Source organism: Populus trichocarpa, chromosome 1, assembly GCF_000002775.5.
Source record: "Populus trichocarpa isolate Nisqually-1 chromosome 1, P.trichocarpa_v4.1, whole genome shotgun sequence".
Classification (NCBI taxonomy): Eukaryota; Viridiplantae; Streptophyta; class Magnoliopsida; order Malpighiales; family Salicaceae; genus Populus; species Populus trichocarpa.
In genome coordinates, this window is record NC_037285.2 from 5,344,337 (window position 1) to 5,361,950 (window position 17,614).

The following is a 17,614-nucleotide window of genomic DNA, read 5'->3' on the forward strand; positions in this document are numbered from 1 at the left end:
TTCTAAAATTGTCTTTGTCAATTTTATTTTTTTAATATTAAGCTGGTTAAGAATTATAATTACAAGTAAATGCAAATAAGGTTAAATCATGTGGGGAAAACACTGTAACTTTCCTAAAAAATACTACGGATTGATACCCTTTTTCCTCACATGGTTTTTTTTCCAGTTTCTTTGTGTTTTCTTTGTTTTTTTAATATTTTTTCCAAAATTATCTTTGTCGATGTTTTTTTTTTAATATTGAGCTGGTTAGAATTTAACTTTATAATAAAGCTTAATCATGTGGGGAAAGCACTGTAGCTTTCCTCACAAAACAATGTGGATTGCTACAGTGTCTCTTCACATAGTTTTTTTTTCTTATGATTTTTTCAAAATTATCTTTGTTAATTTTATTTTTTTAATATTGAGCTGGTTGAGAATTACAATTATAAGTTATTACAAATAAGGCTAAATCATATGGGGAAGCACTGTAACTTTCATCATAAAACACTATGAATTGCTACAGTGTTTCCAGCATGGTTTTTTTGTCCTTGTTTTTTCTTTCAAAAAATTATCTCTGTCGATTTTATTTTTTTTAATATTGAGCCGATTCAGAATTTAGCTTTGTAATTTATTTTTCTTTAAAACATTGTGAATTACTGCAGTGTTTTCCCACATGATTTTTTTTATGATTTTTTTCCAAAATTATCCTTGTCGATTTTTTTTTGAATATTAAGTTGGTTAAAAATTATAATTACAATAAAACTAAATTATATGGGGAAAGCGTTGTTGTTTTCCTCACAAAATACTGTAGATTGCTACAATATTTCTCTAAATGATTTTTTTTATGATTTTTTTTTAAATTGTCTTTGTCGATTGTATTGGGGAAAACATTGTAATTTTCCTCACAAAACATTGTCAATTGCTACAACATTTTTCCTCGTGGGTTTTTTTCCTTCCAAAATTATCTTTGTCGATTTTTTAAAATATTTAGTTGGTAGAGAATTTAGTTTTGTAATGTTTTTTTGCTTTTTATCAATAGAAAATCTAAATCATGTGGCAAAAATAATATATCTTTTCTCACAAAACACTCTGGATTGCTTCAAATTATTTTGTTCAGTCTCTAAGTTTTTTATCACCAACACAATTTTTTTTTCGTTATAAAATATTAACTCCATCATACCTTTAATTTTTTTTACTAGTTTATAATTATAATACTATCAAATATTTATTTTATAAATCCATAACAATGCGTGCGCATGCAATCTCGTTTGAATGAAAGGTGGTTGTTATGATATAAATATTAAGTGATGATGTGGCAAATCAGTGATGATGTGGCAAATCAGTAATGATGTTGACTGGGTTAAGTAGTGTGGCTGAAGGAGGTGAGGAGAGTGTATCAAGCTTAGTTTTACATTGCGTTGTGTTTTTAAAGTTTTTATTTTATTTTTTTTAGTTTTAAAATAATCTTTTTAATATTTTTGAATAATAATATAATAATTTTAAATATATATATTATTTTTTAAAAAATACTGTAACGATGAACCAATCAATTCATATATTAACTGGAATTCCCTCCTTTTATTTTTCATCTTTACTATTCCATGGTGTTCGGGCTCGTGACACTCTTTCGCAATTTGGATTTAATAGGCTATACTAAATACAAATTTGAAGAAAGATCGGCATGGAAGATGGTGCCTTGAAGAAAAATACAATATTCACGACCACCTCAGGCACTTTTACGGACTTGAATTTCACGGATGAACTCTTGGTTCAAGGATATTGGTGCAAGAGAACTGGAGTCAACACTTTCGAGCCTGAACCTTCCATCTCTAGTGTCTTGCATGACCCTTCACCATATTTGCCTTTCATGGGGTCTGGTCATTTCAGTATAAACACACACCATATCTCTCTCTCTCTCTCTCTCTCTCTCTCTCTCTCTCTCAATAAAGATATTAGTTAACTGAAATATAAATATATAGTTCAACTGGTCAGATTTTAAGTTTATTTCTAAAAATTCACTAGTTCGAGTGTTACAAACATCAAAACCACTGGAGACTTATCTGATTATTAATTTCAGGGTCTCAGGAGATTAGTCGAGATACACGTAAGCTGATTCAGACTTTCACGGTTACAAAACAAAAAAAAAGAGAATATTAGTTAACTGGGTCAATCAAATTCTAAACTATTCCGAGTTCAATTGAAAAGCACAGGACACCATTCTTCCCGAACATTGCTTTCTCAGCCTTTATAGGTTAAAATGAAGAGGTGGGGTGGTCCAGCCTGGCATGTGAATAAGGAAGAACGTGTCAAAGATGTCGTCGCGGATTCGAGAAGGATTAGGTGACTGTATCATTCACCGAATCTGAAGGGGAAAAAAGGAGAGTAGATTGATAGAATCTCTACTTGAATACAATCCAGACGTGGGGGGATAAGGTCTACCCAATCTCTTACCACAGCAGTGCACGTGTTTTTGCCTAAAGTGTACATGACTAATGTGCTGATCAGCACAAATGCCGGCATCGACTTCTTCTCAGATGAAGAGATTGAATGGGAAACCTTTGGAAATTCTGAAAGCATAGATTCTTAAGTTCTATGATTCGTACTTGAATCTCAAATTAAAATAAAAGGGTACTTATTCTGATTTTTAAGGGGGAAAAAAAGCGTTGGGAGGTGGACAGAAACTATATATATAAAAAAAAAACTACAGGAGTTTTTCATAACATATAATATTTTAATAAATTATGGTACTTGATGCTATCTAAATATATCAAAATATATGGTTAATTGATTCATCTGTTTCTTTTATGATTTTCTTTTATATTTTCTTTTTTTTTTCCCGTATGTGGTCATTTGTCACTTTCACTTCTGGATGAAAATGCTCCTATAATGACAAAACAAAGAAGAAGGAGACGAAATTCTCAATGTTCTCTTAAGAAAATTGAAAAGCTAAGAAAAAAACCTAGAAAACATTAAAGTGTTGAAAAAAAATCCAAAAAAAAGTTGGCTCCACAGGAACACTAATAGAGACTAACACCCAATCTTTGACAATCTCAAGGATTGTATATCAATATGGAATTGGTGCATCCAAGAAAATGTATTTTTATGGATGTTAACCAAGGTTAGAACTTTAGAAATTAATCACCAAACAAGTTATGAAAATAAATAAATAAATAAAAATACGTCTATGAAAATAAATAATGTAGATATAGTGCAGAAGAAGAAGAAGGAGAAGGGGAAGGGGAAGACCATGTCTCCATTGTTCACGTTGCAGGATAGTGGAGACATGGTGCAGAAGAAGAAGAAGAAGAAGGAGAAGGGGAAGAGCTGGTTGAATCCTTCCTCTGTGTTTCTGCCAGGCGCGTCATTGTTTACTGTGTTGTAACACAGTTGCAACAAAAGCAGCGGGAAGCTGCTTCGATCGACCCTACGTTGCAAACGAGGTAAAAGGCGGGGCCCATGAATAGTAATCCTGTTTTTTTCTTTACCAAACATGCATGAGCTGTGTTTTGTTTGAAACGTTGCCGCGACCGCGTAAACCAACGGCACCTAACACCCAATCTTTAACAATCTCAAGGATCGTATCTCAATATGGAATTGGTGCATCCAAGAAAATGTATTTTTATGAATGTTAATCAAGGTTAGAACTTTAGAAATTAATCACCAAACAAGTTATGAAAATAAATAAATAAATAAAAATACGTCTATGAAAATAAGTAATGTAGATACTTCACCTTAACAAGTTAGCAGGGAAACATAATGGCAAGACATCCAGCTATATACAAGATACTTGTATGCTTCAAAATATTACCACTCAACATGTAGACGATAAAATAAAATAAAAACTGATAGATATATAATTCAGTAAATTTAAAAAAATTCATATTTATTTTCTTATTAATGACATAAACAATGGGGTGTGATATAGAAAAGGGATGAGGAAAAAAAAAGGAAAATAATTCGGAATAGAATTTCCTTATGGCCCATGAATGAATAACCCAAAAGGCCCATCATCAAAAGGCCTATAGACAGCAAAGACGAATGGGGAAAGCAGGCCTCTATTTGTTTCCTTATTCATAAATGATCGCAAAACAGAACGAACAATGCACGTCTCCTGAGGGATTCAACAAACAGAGAATTAACAATAAAACAGAGAAAGTTGCCTTGTGTCTTCAAGAAAAGCAAAGCCTGCAGTGAGAGATGGGTAAATGGTTGAAAGTAGCTGCTGTGATTGGGCTGATAGCTATAGCAAGAGAACTGAGCAAACAATTCGGATGGGACAAAGACGCAGCTCTTGAGCTACTTGGTGAATGGTCAGATCGATTAGGGGTTTGGGCAATGCCTGTTTACGTTGGGATTCACACAATCTCTCTCGCTCTCTGCTTGCCTTGCGCTGTTTTTTTCGAGGCTGGTGCTTCTTTGCTGTTTGGGTTCTTGCCTGCTGTTCTCTGTGTCTTCTTTGCCAAGGTCTTAGGTGCCTCTCTTTCCTTCTGGATCGGCAGGTACTTCAAAATGTCTTCATTTGTTTTTTCTTTTTATTTGATTGGTTCCCAGATCGCGTTTTCTTATGTTTCTATCAATTGGTTCCTTTATTAATACAGTGATCGTTTTTTTTTTACTTGGAAACATTAAAATGAAACCATGCGTGTCTTCTGTAAGATGATTAATGGGTAATTAATGTTGAGGTGATGGGAATTTCCCAAAAATGTTGGGGAAATTCCAGCTTGTTGTTGTTGTTGTTGTTGTTGTTGTTGTTGTTGTTGTTATAATACCTTTTCAGGCTACCTGCTAGAATTTTCATGGTACATCATGTCTGCATTCTCTTGTATTGTATCTGTCTAGATGAATCTCCTGTTCATTTTTATCAGTTTTGAAGTGATGGGGTAGAGTTCAAAGTGAATTATAGTGAGTATATAATATATATGCTCGTTCAAATTTATTTCTATGCATGAATGTGATTACACTTTTCAATGCTCTTTTATTTCCTCTTGCACGCATTTCTTAAAGCTTTTTCTTTCGGATAGTCATCGAGTGATAGGGGATTCGTGTGTTTATAGTTTTGATTTATCTTATCCTTTTCTGGGCTCCTTTGTCCTTGAATGTAGTTACTAACTGACTTGCCTATGAAATTTAGAAGAGGTTATTGGCATATTCATGATATGGTGCGGTTGATAAATAGTAAAACATTTATCAGAATAATAAAATTGATGTGGCAGGTTTGTTAGAGGTGTAAACTAATGATGTAATATGATCTAATATTTTCTTCTACCAAATAGGGTAGGAGGAAAATGAAAATGAAATTACAAATAGTGGAGAAGTTGAAAAATTTGAGTGAATGGAGGGATTTTTATCCGCAGAATCTCTTACACTGACCTTTTCTGCTATCTTGGATCAAGAGACGACATTTAGGACTTGATATAAACTATATACAGATAGTATGAAATATGCCTGAAATGGCACGTGTAAAATCAACCGTACCAATTAGACAATGAAACAGCTCACAGATACTGCAAACTCATTCTCATCCAAGCTCACTTGCATGAATACACCCCAAATACTGGCTTATGCTTGGTGGCACCTTGTACACACATGGCTTGGTATGTCATGCTCACACTCAAGGATGGGGTACCTCATCTGGGAACTAACTCCATGCTTATAGATGCTGTGATCAATTAAAATAAGTACTTTGAAATGTATTTAATTGTCAATAGAGAAACTAAGTTTGTTAATGGTGAAAAGTCGGAATAAGAAGTAAGTGGATGGAAATTAATATTGCAGAGGATCAACATTTTAATACACAGATCTGTCATAGGTTCTACGTCTCAAGACAATAGTTTTTTGTCAGGTTTAGTACAATAACTATGTTTTAGTTTTATTAGTATGAGAAATAAAATTCTATATGCAGGGCGCTTTTCAATGTTTGGTTTCAGTTGTTTTGCTTTACGGATAGTAGATCTTTTTGCGAGTCTAGTCAAGCACGTCATCACTTGGTTTTTTTAGGCTTAGTTAGGTCATCAGAAAGTGTTTTGCTTATAGATGCTGTGATGAATTAAAATAACTACTTTGAAATATATTAAATTGTCAATGAAGAAACTAAGTTTGTTAATGGTGAAAAGTTGGAATAAGCAGTAAGTGGATGGGAATTAATATTGCAGAGGATCAACACTTTGATACGCAGATCTGTCATGGGTTGTGTGTCTCAAGACAATAATTTTTTGTCTGGTTTAGTACATTAACTATGTTTTAGTTTTATTTGTATGAGAAATAAATTTCTACATGTAGGGTGCTTTTTAAAAATGTTTGGGTTTCAGTTGTTTTACTTTATGGGTAATAGGTCTTTTGTTGCGAGTCTAGTCAAGCATATCATCACTTGGTTTTGTTTAGGCTTAGTTAGGTCATCAGGAAGTGTTCTTCCTAGTAATATGCTCATCGCAGTTTCTTGTTGAATTGTAATATAGGTTTTAGGAAATTCCACTGAATTTTTGTTCATCAAATAAACCCTAATTGTTTAGAATTGTTCCTACAATGAACACCAAAATCATCACCTTTTGCTGAATATTAAAGCCATGAAAGCAGATGAAAGTAAAATCTTTAAAGATCGTTTCCTCATATAATTGAGTAGGATGATTGAAGAGCAGAAACCTAATACTTTGTGGTGCACGTTGTGCAATCAAGAAACATGTCTTGAATAATTTCCATCATAGAAGTTTAGATTGATGGAAAAATGAACCCAGTGAAACTATTTAAGTTCACAACAAGAGAACATGCAATATAAGAAATGGAAAATGAACTCAGTGAAACTTTTCAAGTTTTTCTTGTTTTTATAGCTACAAGATTGAGGTGCAGTCATGTGTACTAAAAGGAAATGGTCAAGACCAAAAAAGACCTGTGAGGAGTTGGTGAAGACAGGAGAACTAGAGCTTAGTGCCTTACCAACATAGATGTTCCCCATTTTGATATTTATTGCCGTACTTTCTTTCTCTCTGGTTTTTGTTTACTAGTTTCAGGATCCATTTTGACATTGCGAATTTTTTCAGGCTAGTTTTCAGGAGTTCCAGTTCAGCAATGGAGTGGGTGCAGAGTAACAAATATTTCCATCTGCTTTCCAGAGGAGTTGAAAAGGATGGATGGAAATTTGTTCTTCTTGCACGCTTCTCACCCATGCCCTCCTATCTTATAAACTATGCTCTAGCTGCTACAAAAGTTGGGTTCATGGTTGATTTTCTGCTTCCTACAGTTGTTGGCTGCCTCCCAATGATCCTACAGAACACATCCATTGGTAGCCTTGCTGGTGCTGCTGTTGCTTCAGCATCTGGCTCTAAAAAATCTCAGATTTGGTCTTACCTATTTCCTTTACTTGGGATTGTATCAAGTATCCTTATTTCCTTGAGGATCAAAAAGTACTCTACTGATATAACATTGGCTGAATCCTCTACCAATGATTCTCCTCATACCTCTAGTAAAAATGGAAGCAAGGGCCTAAAGAAAAACGTCAATAAAGGACTCCTATAGTGCCTATTTACTTGTTTAGTTTTTTCATTATCCTCTTACTGAGCAAAGATTTAGAATATCTGATCCATTTTATTGCCTGCTGATCCATTTTAGTTGTAATTTGATGCCTTCTGGTCATCCCTTTCTTTCTCTTGAAACACTGAGAGATCTTGTGTTGGAAGCTGACCAAATGGATTATTCAGTTGTCTTTAGAGAAGAGATAACTTAAACTCAGTAATTAGCTATCAGTACACAGTACATTTTGGCCATGTCATGATGCATCATCATATGCTATTTCCCTGTTATTGTATTCTATCTTTGGATATTGTGTTCTAATTTTCTGTGGAGAAAAAAACACAAATGATGAGCATACTGTATTTCGCCTACCTTTTCTTTTATGCATTGCCTTGCCATGGAATGTTATGCTGCTGCTGTAATCATAATCTCTTAGTGATTTAAATTTCCTTCCGTGAAGTTTATTTTCGGTGTGGTTGTGATGCTTTATTGTGTTGCATATTGGCCATTATCACCCCCCCCCCCCCCCCCCCCACCCCCATTCTACAGAGGGTAAGCTATATTTTTGGTCCCTTCACCCCCTGCCGTTTTTTTGACCTTTTTCTTTTTTGGGTTAGATGATACATGGTGTCTTTTGTGCTGTCATTAAATTTTGGCAGGTTTAAGTTCATGCGTATGTTGATAAGGAGATACTAAAATTCTAGTTTAAAAATTGCTAGGGTAATCTCACCAGAACTTAATTTTTCACCACCAAAATACATGGACTAAAATACAATATAGGATGTAACTCTGATTGTATTGCAAAAGTGAGGTAATTATATTTTTTAACCCAGAAAAAAAAATGCCTCCCGTCCTTCACCCAAAATGGATGGTGTCAGTCGATAGCAGGACCTTGTCAGTGTGATTAAACTGTTCAGCCCAATCCGTCCAGAAAAAAAGATCTGTTATTATTGAATTGGGAAGTAAGTAGGAGAGATCTGGATGGATTGTGAGTATTTCAAACTGTTGTGGTTTCTAGTAAATTAAAACTTGAGCTGGGATATGTTTAGCAAATTCAGTTGATCACTTGCCTAAGTCATGGATCAATGGCTAGGACAATCTGATCTAATCTGTCAAATTCGTAGTCATTTTGTTGATCCCATTTTTCCAGGAGTTTGTGTGGCACAATTGAGAGGAACATTGCTTGAATTGAAATCTACTTTTCCTTTCATTCAATGGCAATCCAGGAAATGTTGGATCCAAATCTACTTCTCTTCCAAGTGATCACACAAACCCTTTTGTTCTATCTGCAAACCCTACCCTTAAAATACTTGCAACTAAGGCTGTCCTTGGCTATTTTGGGCTGGTAGCGCTCCTCTTTTTCTTTTTTTTTCCCCTTTATTGTTTTCTTCTATATATCAATGGGATTTATCTTTTGCTTATTTTTTATAATGAAAGTTGTAGTGATATATATAATGATAAATATTTCAAGTGTAAAGAATAAATTTTTTTTTATAAAAAAAGTAAGGAACAAAAGGAGAAAGTTTTTTTACAGAAGAATGAAGATTAAAAAAAATGATGATAAATAAATCAAGTGTAAAATAATAAAAATAACAAACATAAAAAAAAGGAAAAAACAATATAAGAATTAGAAAAGTGTTGCGCTAATTAAAAACTCAAGTCAACTTCCTTGTAAGAAGAGAAATATATGTGATGCAAAAGTTTTAACCCGAATGTACTTGCTATTTTACATATATATTTTTTATTTATCTTCAATGTTAATTCTTGTTGCTAAATACATATTATTTTCATTCTTATAAATTCATCATAAAAATACAGCTTATTTATCTAAAATTTAAGAAAAAATAAATTTAAAGATAATTACAATAATCTCTTTGAAGTATTATTAAATTATAGAAACAATCCAAAATGTCAACTACTATTTTTTTTTTAAAAAAAACGTTAAATTAAACAATTAAGAAAGAGTATTAATTAAAATTTAAATTTAAAAACTAATAAAATTTTTCTTTTTTTTAAAAAAAATCAAGCCCATACACTTGGGTTTTTTTTTAATACCTTTTAAAGGAGCTGTTAGATTTTTGTAAAAAAAAAATTAAAGATGCCATGTCATTTGTTGGCCATACAACATGTCATCTTTTAACACGTTTTCCACAAATAATTAAAATATTAGGATTCAAGTTTTTGGATTTTAATATTTTATTTTTAAACTTGTTTTCATCTAAAATAATTTTAAAATATTTTATAAACTTCAATAAAAAAATATTTCGTAACACGTTGAATTAGCAAGAGAAAATAAATAAGAACAGGTGCCAACATAACTTGAAAACTGAAACGACCAGATAGAAAAAAAAATTGAATTAGTCGAGGAATTCAACTTAAAAACTGAAACGACGTTAATTTAAAGTTCATGAAATTAGTCGAGGTACATACAAATTGGCTCGGACATACATATTAAAAAAAAAAAAACAGAAAAAAAATTATATATCTCCATGAAACTATAGTTCGGCACCTTTTGTATCCCAAGTCAGAGGACTTGTATTCAAGCTTGGTTGATTAGCATATTCAAAGTGCGGAAAATGTGAAGTTGTTCTGTGGTCAATAGACTTCGATTTTACTGGAATATTGAACAGGTTCGTCAATGGTTTCTTCTTGTAAACGCAGCAGAAAGCTTGAATTGAAAAGGCCTTTTCACACGATTGTTTGAAAATACTTCCTTTGCTGTTGTTTTCCCTTAACAGAATATATACCGTAAATTATTTTTCATTGTTTGTTTTTTACATATATTATATGCGATAAAGCTCAATTGAATCCATACAAGCAGAAAACTCTCAAGGAAAATTTATATTTCATTGGATCAAATATATGTGTGTTCTCTCTCTCTCTCTCTCTCTCTCTATATATATATATATATATATATATATATATCCATTTGAATTGGCCTACATGGTAGATTTTTATTTTTCACAATATTCATTTGTTATTTTACAATTATTAATGGATATTTTTATTTTTTTATATATAATAGATTTACTTTATCACCATTAAAGAAATTCCACTTAACTTGAACTATAAGTAGAGGTATTTTTGGTTTTTTCACCTTTTTAAAAACAATGCAATGATTTTACAACTCTTGAAATGAACAATGATTAAGATACTTTGTTTATTATTTTTATTATCTGGACCACGAATTTGACCGGATATCTTAGATTGATTTGATTCTGATTACCAGGTTTACAAGTTTGTTATGCTAACTCGTGTTTTTTATAGGACCAGTTTTTTATGCTCTTTTTTTATCTCGTTATGTTTTTCTGTATTTAATGGATTGTGATTAAGATACTTTGTTTATTATTTTTTGGTAAAGAAATTTCATGGAGTTATCCTAATCATTTTTTTTAAAATTTGATTTATATCCTATTGTTATTTATTTATTTATTTATTTGAATTAAAGCCAGTTTATTTGACTTAACTAGTTATATAACTCTAGGGGCGTTTTTTTTTTTTCTTCTTAAAATAGACTTGGGAGTGTCTAAACATCAATTTTTTACATAAAAAAAAAGCTCGACACTAATTTTTTTCTCCATAGCCTAGACTCCAACGGGTCTGGTTATAGGTATCATCTTCCTTCCACGAAGAGACCGTCACTTGACTGCGTCCGCCAGGTTTTACACTTCCTTAGAGGCACCTCTTGAATCTGTCATCGAATGTACCTGCCTCCTTATTAATATATAACCACTGAGACCGTCAGTTGACTGCGTCCGCCAGGTTTGACCTTTCCTGTGACCAGTTTTGTATGTTAGCGCGGGGGCCATTACCCTATTTGAGAAAAAGACTTTCCAGAGCCATAGATAGCCCTTCCGTGTAAGCTGAAAAAGGTAAGTGTTTTCGTCTCTATACAACAGCCGTGTCTGGTAGTGCAACTAAACCATGGTTGCGACGGCAAGTGTCTCAATGAACTGAATCTGCTTTTGAGACCATGATCCTGCGATCAATGTCTTAAGAGATGGATTTCCCACTTTCAAGTGTCGTTGTCTACATCTGGATGTGATCTTTTCATTTGTGCTTCAACAGATTATATTGCTTATTAATTATTTGAGCTTTACCACTGGATTTAATATATAAGCTAGCTGCTTCTTCTTCTTCTTCTTCTTCTTCTTCTTCTTCTTATTATTATTATTATTATTATTAAGGGTTTTTTCCTTAATAAACAGTATATATTAAACGGTTAGTTACAAAATTCCTGCAAAGGCTACCTTTAGAAACACGGAATCACCAACACCATGAGTTCAGAAAAAAAACCATGAGTTCTGCTAATTTACTCATGATCGAATTTGAGAATAACTTCAGAAAATAATTTTACTTAAATATAGCGTGCAAAAATCATGGATTGCAATACACTTTTACTTCAGATTTGATATGAGCCTCTAAAAAAATTGTTTCAATCTGAAAGCAAGAAGTCAACAAAGCTAATTCTAGAAACAAAGCTATTATTTGCAATTGGGTGCTGACGGGGTAGTGACGTTTCGCCACTCAGCAACATTAAAGGTAATCCTCTCATTTCTTCGTCCTTCCTTAAAAGTTTTCTTTATGAAAATCAAACTCCGTAGAGGTCTTGTGAGAGAAGTCTAGAGCCAGTTGCCTTAGCTCCTTTGTAAGTGCTGGTGCCCCGCAGTAGAAAACTCCTGCTCGTAAATGTTGACACGGAATTGATTAGTTTGTAAGATCTTTTTAGTTTCGTGGACAGACAAAAAAAAAAAAAAAAAAGGAGAAGGAGGGCCCAACGAAGTGGGTGGGCAAGGGTAGGTGAACTGACCAATTCGAGCATCTGGATGTCGGAGAGCGATTTTCTTGTAAACTTGTCGCCAGATGGGTTTGGCAAAGTGGGATTTGACCCGTGTGCCTGAAACCACATCCACGCCATTCTTGGCATGGTTTAATGACTGGAGCATTGCAATGAGGGCAGACCTTGCATCCCCTTCTTCATATACACTTGTGCAATAGTTGTGCATTTCTATCACCTGCTTGTCGTCCATCTCTGCCACCTCATTCATTATCTCTTTGAACCACTCGAATGAACCTTGTTCCCTCGTGACCCAATAGAAATATGCTTTTCTTGTTTTGAAACTTCTGCTAGTACTAATCTTGTTCTTATTGGGTGGTCCTCTGCCACTTTCCAAGCCCTCTAGTGCGCCATTATCCTCTCCATCCTTGTCCTTAAGTTTCTTGTTGTTGATGATGTCCTTGACAATGCTGACCATAGGTGTGGCTCCAATGCCAAGCCCTACAAGTAGCACCACATCATATTTCTTGTACTCTTGTGCTGGAGCTCCGAATGGACCATCGATTAATATCTTCGGAAAGCTGCAACATTCGTTTAATCTCCACTTGTCATTGACATGTTCAAGGCAATAAAACTACTCTTCTATTATGGATGACCAATATTCCAAATGAGACAGCCCATAAACCTCACATAAATGTAACTGGCACAAGTTCTCGAATAAGTAAAGAAAAGAGTCATTGAAGAAGAAGGCTGATTAGACATCTTAATTTACCTAGGATTGTTTTCTCCTTGCATATCAGCTCTGAGTAATCCACTCTTCCCAGCAGGTGGAGGCTGACAAACCTAACAACCATTGAAAACATAAGAGATTGTTCGGAACAAAACACGAAGGAAATTTGGTTTGCATGATGTAGTCATTAGCTAACAACAGACCTCAGAGAAAACAGTTTGGAGTTGCCTCGTCCAATCACCGAGTGTTCGAATGTGCACGCTCAGGTAGTCATCTCCTGGCGAAGAAGTGATAGAGAATGGGTGCCTGTGTTCATACCAACTATGCATTAGCGTCCAAGGTCAATAATTATACAATGTAATTGGATTGGGTTTCTTTGGCATAATTAAGTGGGCACCAGCTAGCAATCTGCCACGGAAATTAAATTAACTTACCATTGAAATGGAGAAACTGCAGCGCAGTTGACAAACATGTACTGCCCACTTTTGTATTTGAAGCCCTGGGGCTTTGACATGTGCAATGCCAGGACGTTTCCAGGATAGACGGCAACCTGGTAAAGTGTTCATGGACAAAATACTGGTCTTCAGTATGGTACAGATTAGCCAGTAGAAGTTGAAGATAAGTAGTACGTAATTCATATAGACTTCATTGTACCATACCTTGAGAATCTTAACAGCTCTGGTGCTTGATCTAAAAGCCCTGATCAACCTTTCACACGCATAAAGGATAACCGGCACTGCTAGGTAGATCCATGTCTGCAGTCAAGAAAAATTGGAAATGGATTGTTTATTTATAACAACTTAAGAGGTAGAAAAGAAGCAAATTCTTAATTCAGTTGCGACGCAAGGGAGGAGCAAAGCACTAACCGTTTTCTTATACCATGTCTTTGTGAGGTAGAGGTAAATTCCATGGACCACGAGGAGAGTGTAGACAATAACGAACAGATGGTGGGAATACCAGAAGGCATTGAAGCCAGTGAGTTTCTTGAGAGGTTTAGGCAGGTTGAGCCTGTTACGCCGGAACCATGGCGTGGCTAATGTGAATGCTATGGCCATTAGCACTACCATTATAATGCCTGTGATCCCCTCCACACCTTTCAAAAACCACCCGTAGTTATCAGGTTGCTCATCTCCAAAGTAAGGTTTCAGAGGCTCGTATTCTTTTTCAGTGGCGTGAAGAAGTCGGGGAAAATCACACGTTATATGAGCCCCTGCATGTAATCCAGTTCCAATGGCAATTCCTACTGCAATAACCTAAACAAATCATAACAAGCATCCTTAGATTTTAAGATCATGCAGACTTCTCGAACATAATATGGAATAGATTAGTTTCATTACCTTGTGGAAATTTAGATTGTCATCAAAAGGCACAGCTACTCCCAATTTGGTCTTGTTTCGCAGCCAAGTAATGGTGTTCCGGCAGACTGGTAGTAAAATCAAGGCCATATTGAATTTAAGGGTCTCTGCCCCTCCTTTGGCAACACAAACGCAATAGCCCATTACATCGTATGCGGCCTTATTGTGTCGATACTCTATGAACTTGTAAGTAAATAAACCGGCAACGATACCCATCCACAACATCATTATCCAAACTCTCTGCCAGTTATCCATCAAAAAGTACTTGACTTTTGGGTACCATCTCTTTAATGGATTGTTCTCTTGTGTAGGCTTCAGCTTTTGGCTAAGTAATTCACTCAGAACTCGGCTATCGCTAACTCTGACGGATTGGGTTGAAGCTTGCAATAGTAATGTTTCCAAGTTATAAATCTGTTTATTGACACGAAAACAACAATTTTCATGTCAAAAATCTATGATATTATATTAAAAAAACAGTTCAATTTAAAAACATAATCTATAGTAAAATTTTAAGATATAATTTATATTATTTTAAAAATAATAATAATTATGCCCGGAAAAATAAATGAACATTTGCTGTCGTTTAATTATAGGAAACTTTTGTGTGCTGTACCATGATGTATCCAGCATTATCTGGGTCTAATTCTTCCATAATCAGTGCAGCATACTCCTTGGCTTGTTTCTGAATGTTGGAGAGCTTGTTTGCAGAAGCACTTAGACTGATAATCTACAAATAAATTTGATATGGTCAATCACAACTGCTAATGGTATGTAAGAAATAAAGTCGATAAAACAATCACGATTAATTTATTCCGTTCATCTTGTCGAAAAGAAGAAGAAGAATCGTGCATATTGAGTGATGTTTTTTTGGTTGGTTTGAACGGGTCCACGTTAATAAAATATTCATTCGAAGCTTACCTCCAAAACTTCTTCTTCTGTTATTCTTCCATCAGCATCTTTATCAACCCTGCACAGATTATCGAATATTAAACACGTCACTGTTAATCAACAACATAGACAACAATTCAGAGGGAAAAAGAACCGTTCAACTAATATTAAACACTTTACATGTCAAAGAATGTTTGGAGCCTAGAGTCAAAGCTTTCATCAGCAATCTGATCCCAGAACTGTCTAAGCTGTGCCTTGTTAATTGAATCACCATTTGTGTTATGTCTCCGAGCAAGTGCACGAAATAATTCATTCGCAAATTCCTTAGAGTCCTTGTTCATACCTGTCATATACAAATATAGTGATCAGTAAGCAAACAATCGCAGAAGGAGGACGAATAAGTTAATAGCCAACAGCGGTACTCACCTATGCATTCGCCAAACAAGGAACATGGAAGGAGGCCATGGGTAGAGGCAGTAAGTTCTTGAAATCGCTTCTCAACAGCAGGCCATCCATTTCCAGTTTTAGCAGTAATGAACTTAAGTCCCTTCAAGGCATGAGCAGCAGCTGACTTAGTCCTATCAAACCGTCTAGCTGTGGATGACCTTCTTGAAGCGAAACGTTTTAGCTCCTGAGAGACCTGCCTGATTTTGGACGATGTGTTCCTAAACAAGGAAGACCGCAGCGAAGAGGAATTGTTTCCCTCTAGCGCTGTCTTCGCCAGCAAAGTCAATTCGGGATCCTCATTAGCACCCTGAACGCTGTGAACCGCCACAGAATCGTCACAAATATCCAAAGTAATCTCTACAAAGGAAGATGAATCGTCAGTGAAGCCGGAATTTATGGTGGTTTCAGGAGGAATATTGAACCCCGCGCTCTTCTTGGAAGAATGCTTTTTATTGAGAAGTCCTCCTCCTCCTGAACCTAAAGGCCCACTAAAAGCTGTTCTGTCACTTGCTATGCTTTCTGTGTCCGAACTGTCCTCAGAATAAGCTCCCCTCAAGCCCTCGCTTCTGATCATCTTGAGTTACTGTACTTATCTTGCAAAACTTTTGCTAAAACAATGTGGGTTCGAAAAGGGAAAGTATAAGAAGAAAATATTAACTTTAAGCAGAAAGTTGATTGTTGTAGAGATTGTAGTTGACAAAGAGTAGAGGGAGGAGGAACCAGATATATAGAGACGCAAAAATGTTAGGAAAAAAATGAAGGAGGTTGCGAGTAAATTAATTAATGGTTTCACGCATCTTTTATACTTTCAGTCACATACGCAAATACCGCGACAAAGGGATGCCGGTCAAAGAGTCATCAACTACCGAGCATAATATTAGTAAGACTTCCAGCCGTGTTTATTTATACGTTTTAAAAATATTTTTTTATTTTTTTTAAATTAATATTTTTTAAATATTTTCATATCATTTTAGTGTGCTAATATCAAAAATAATTTTTTAAAAATAAAAAATATTATTTAATATATTTTCAAATAAAAAACATTTTAAAAAACAAATACTATTATATTTTTAAATACCCTGTAATTGATTGCTTGTAAAGAATTTGCATCGAGATATATTGACTGTAGTTAGCTAGTTGGCATAATTAAAAATAACATAAATAATTGTTGGAAAATTGGTGATAACTTAGTTAAAGTGCATATTTAAGGTTAAAATTTTATTGAAATTTTCCAACATAAACTCTTTAACATAAAAAAATTAAGATGATTTAAATAAATTATAAGTGAATAAAAAAAATAAATCTCAAAGAATAGTTAATTGGCATGTTTTGGTGAAACACAAAAAAATCTCTAAAAGAACTCTATATTATATAATAAATAAATAAAATTTTCTTAGTATTTATAAAATGAAAAGTTTGAAAGTTAAAATTTGATCGAAATAATACCCAAGCTTTTAGAGTAGAGAGGTTCTAAGCAAAGCGAGCTTTAAACTTAAACCAACACACGAGCGTTGGCCCTGCTCGAGCTCATGTTTGGGATTCAGATCGAACCTAGTTATGAGTTTGAGTTTTAATTTATTGTAAAAAGATATTTTAGACAACAAAAAATTATTTTTTATCAACTAGAATTTGGATTTAAGTCTAGTTCATAAAGAATTATTTCTTATAATGGGTGAAAGAAGAATTTCTTAAAAGTTTTTTCTGAATTTTTACACTCTTCCTCACCTGAATTTTAGTGTTTTCTTACAATAACAGTGTTAAACTAGGTTAACAGCTTAAAACAGCGATAATAAAGATTCTATGTACAATTATCCTATGAGATTAATGAATCTCCCGAAATAAGGTCTAAAAATTATTCTTTCAGCTGATTTTGTTATTTTTCCTAAACTTTTTTAAATTTATTATTAATTTTTGGATTTTATATTTATTTTCTTT

General features: G+C 34.1%; 2 protein-coding genes across 2 annotated transcripts; one reads left to right on the forward strand and one right to left on the reverse strand.

Moving 5' to 3' along the window:
- Window positions 1-4,050: 4,050 nt before the first annotated feature.
- LOC7491444 (uncharacterized) lies at window positions 4,051-7,865 on the forward strand. Its single transcript, XM_002297858.4, has 2 exons — window positions 4,051-4,478; window positions 7,014-7,865. Exons 1-2 carry the CDS (start codon window positions 4,177-4,179, stop codon window positions 7,486-7,488), a joined length of 777 nt encoding a protein of 258 aa, XP_002297894.2. The 5' UTR covers window positions 4,051-4,176; the 3' UTR covers window positions 7,489-7,865.
- Window positions 7,866-11,821: 3,956 nt separating this feature from the next.
- LOC7466880 (respiratory burst oxidase homolog protein D) lies at window positions 11,822-16,482 on the reverse strand. Its single transcript, XM_002299328.4, has 12 exons — window positions 15,659-16,482; window positions 15,413-15,575; window positions 15,263-15,311; window positions 14,958-15,071; window positions 14,327-14,755; window positions 13,856-14,242; window positions 13,649-13,744; window positions 13,424-13,539; window positions 13,193-13,295; window positions 13,032-13,102; window positions 12,293-12,840; window positions 11,822-12,161 (listed from the first exon to the last, which is right to left on the reverse strand). The coding sequence occupies exons 1-12, from the start codon at window positions 16,251-16,253 to the stop codon at window positions 12,052-12,054; spliced, it is 2,781 nt and encodes a 926-aa protein (XP_002299364.4). The 5' UTR covers window positions 16,254-16,482; the 3' UTR covers window positions 11,822-12,051.
- Between the last annotated feature and the right edge of the window lie 1,132 nt (window positions 16,483-17,614).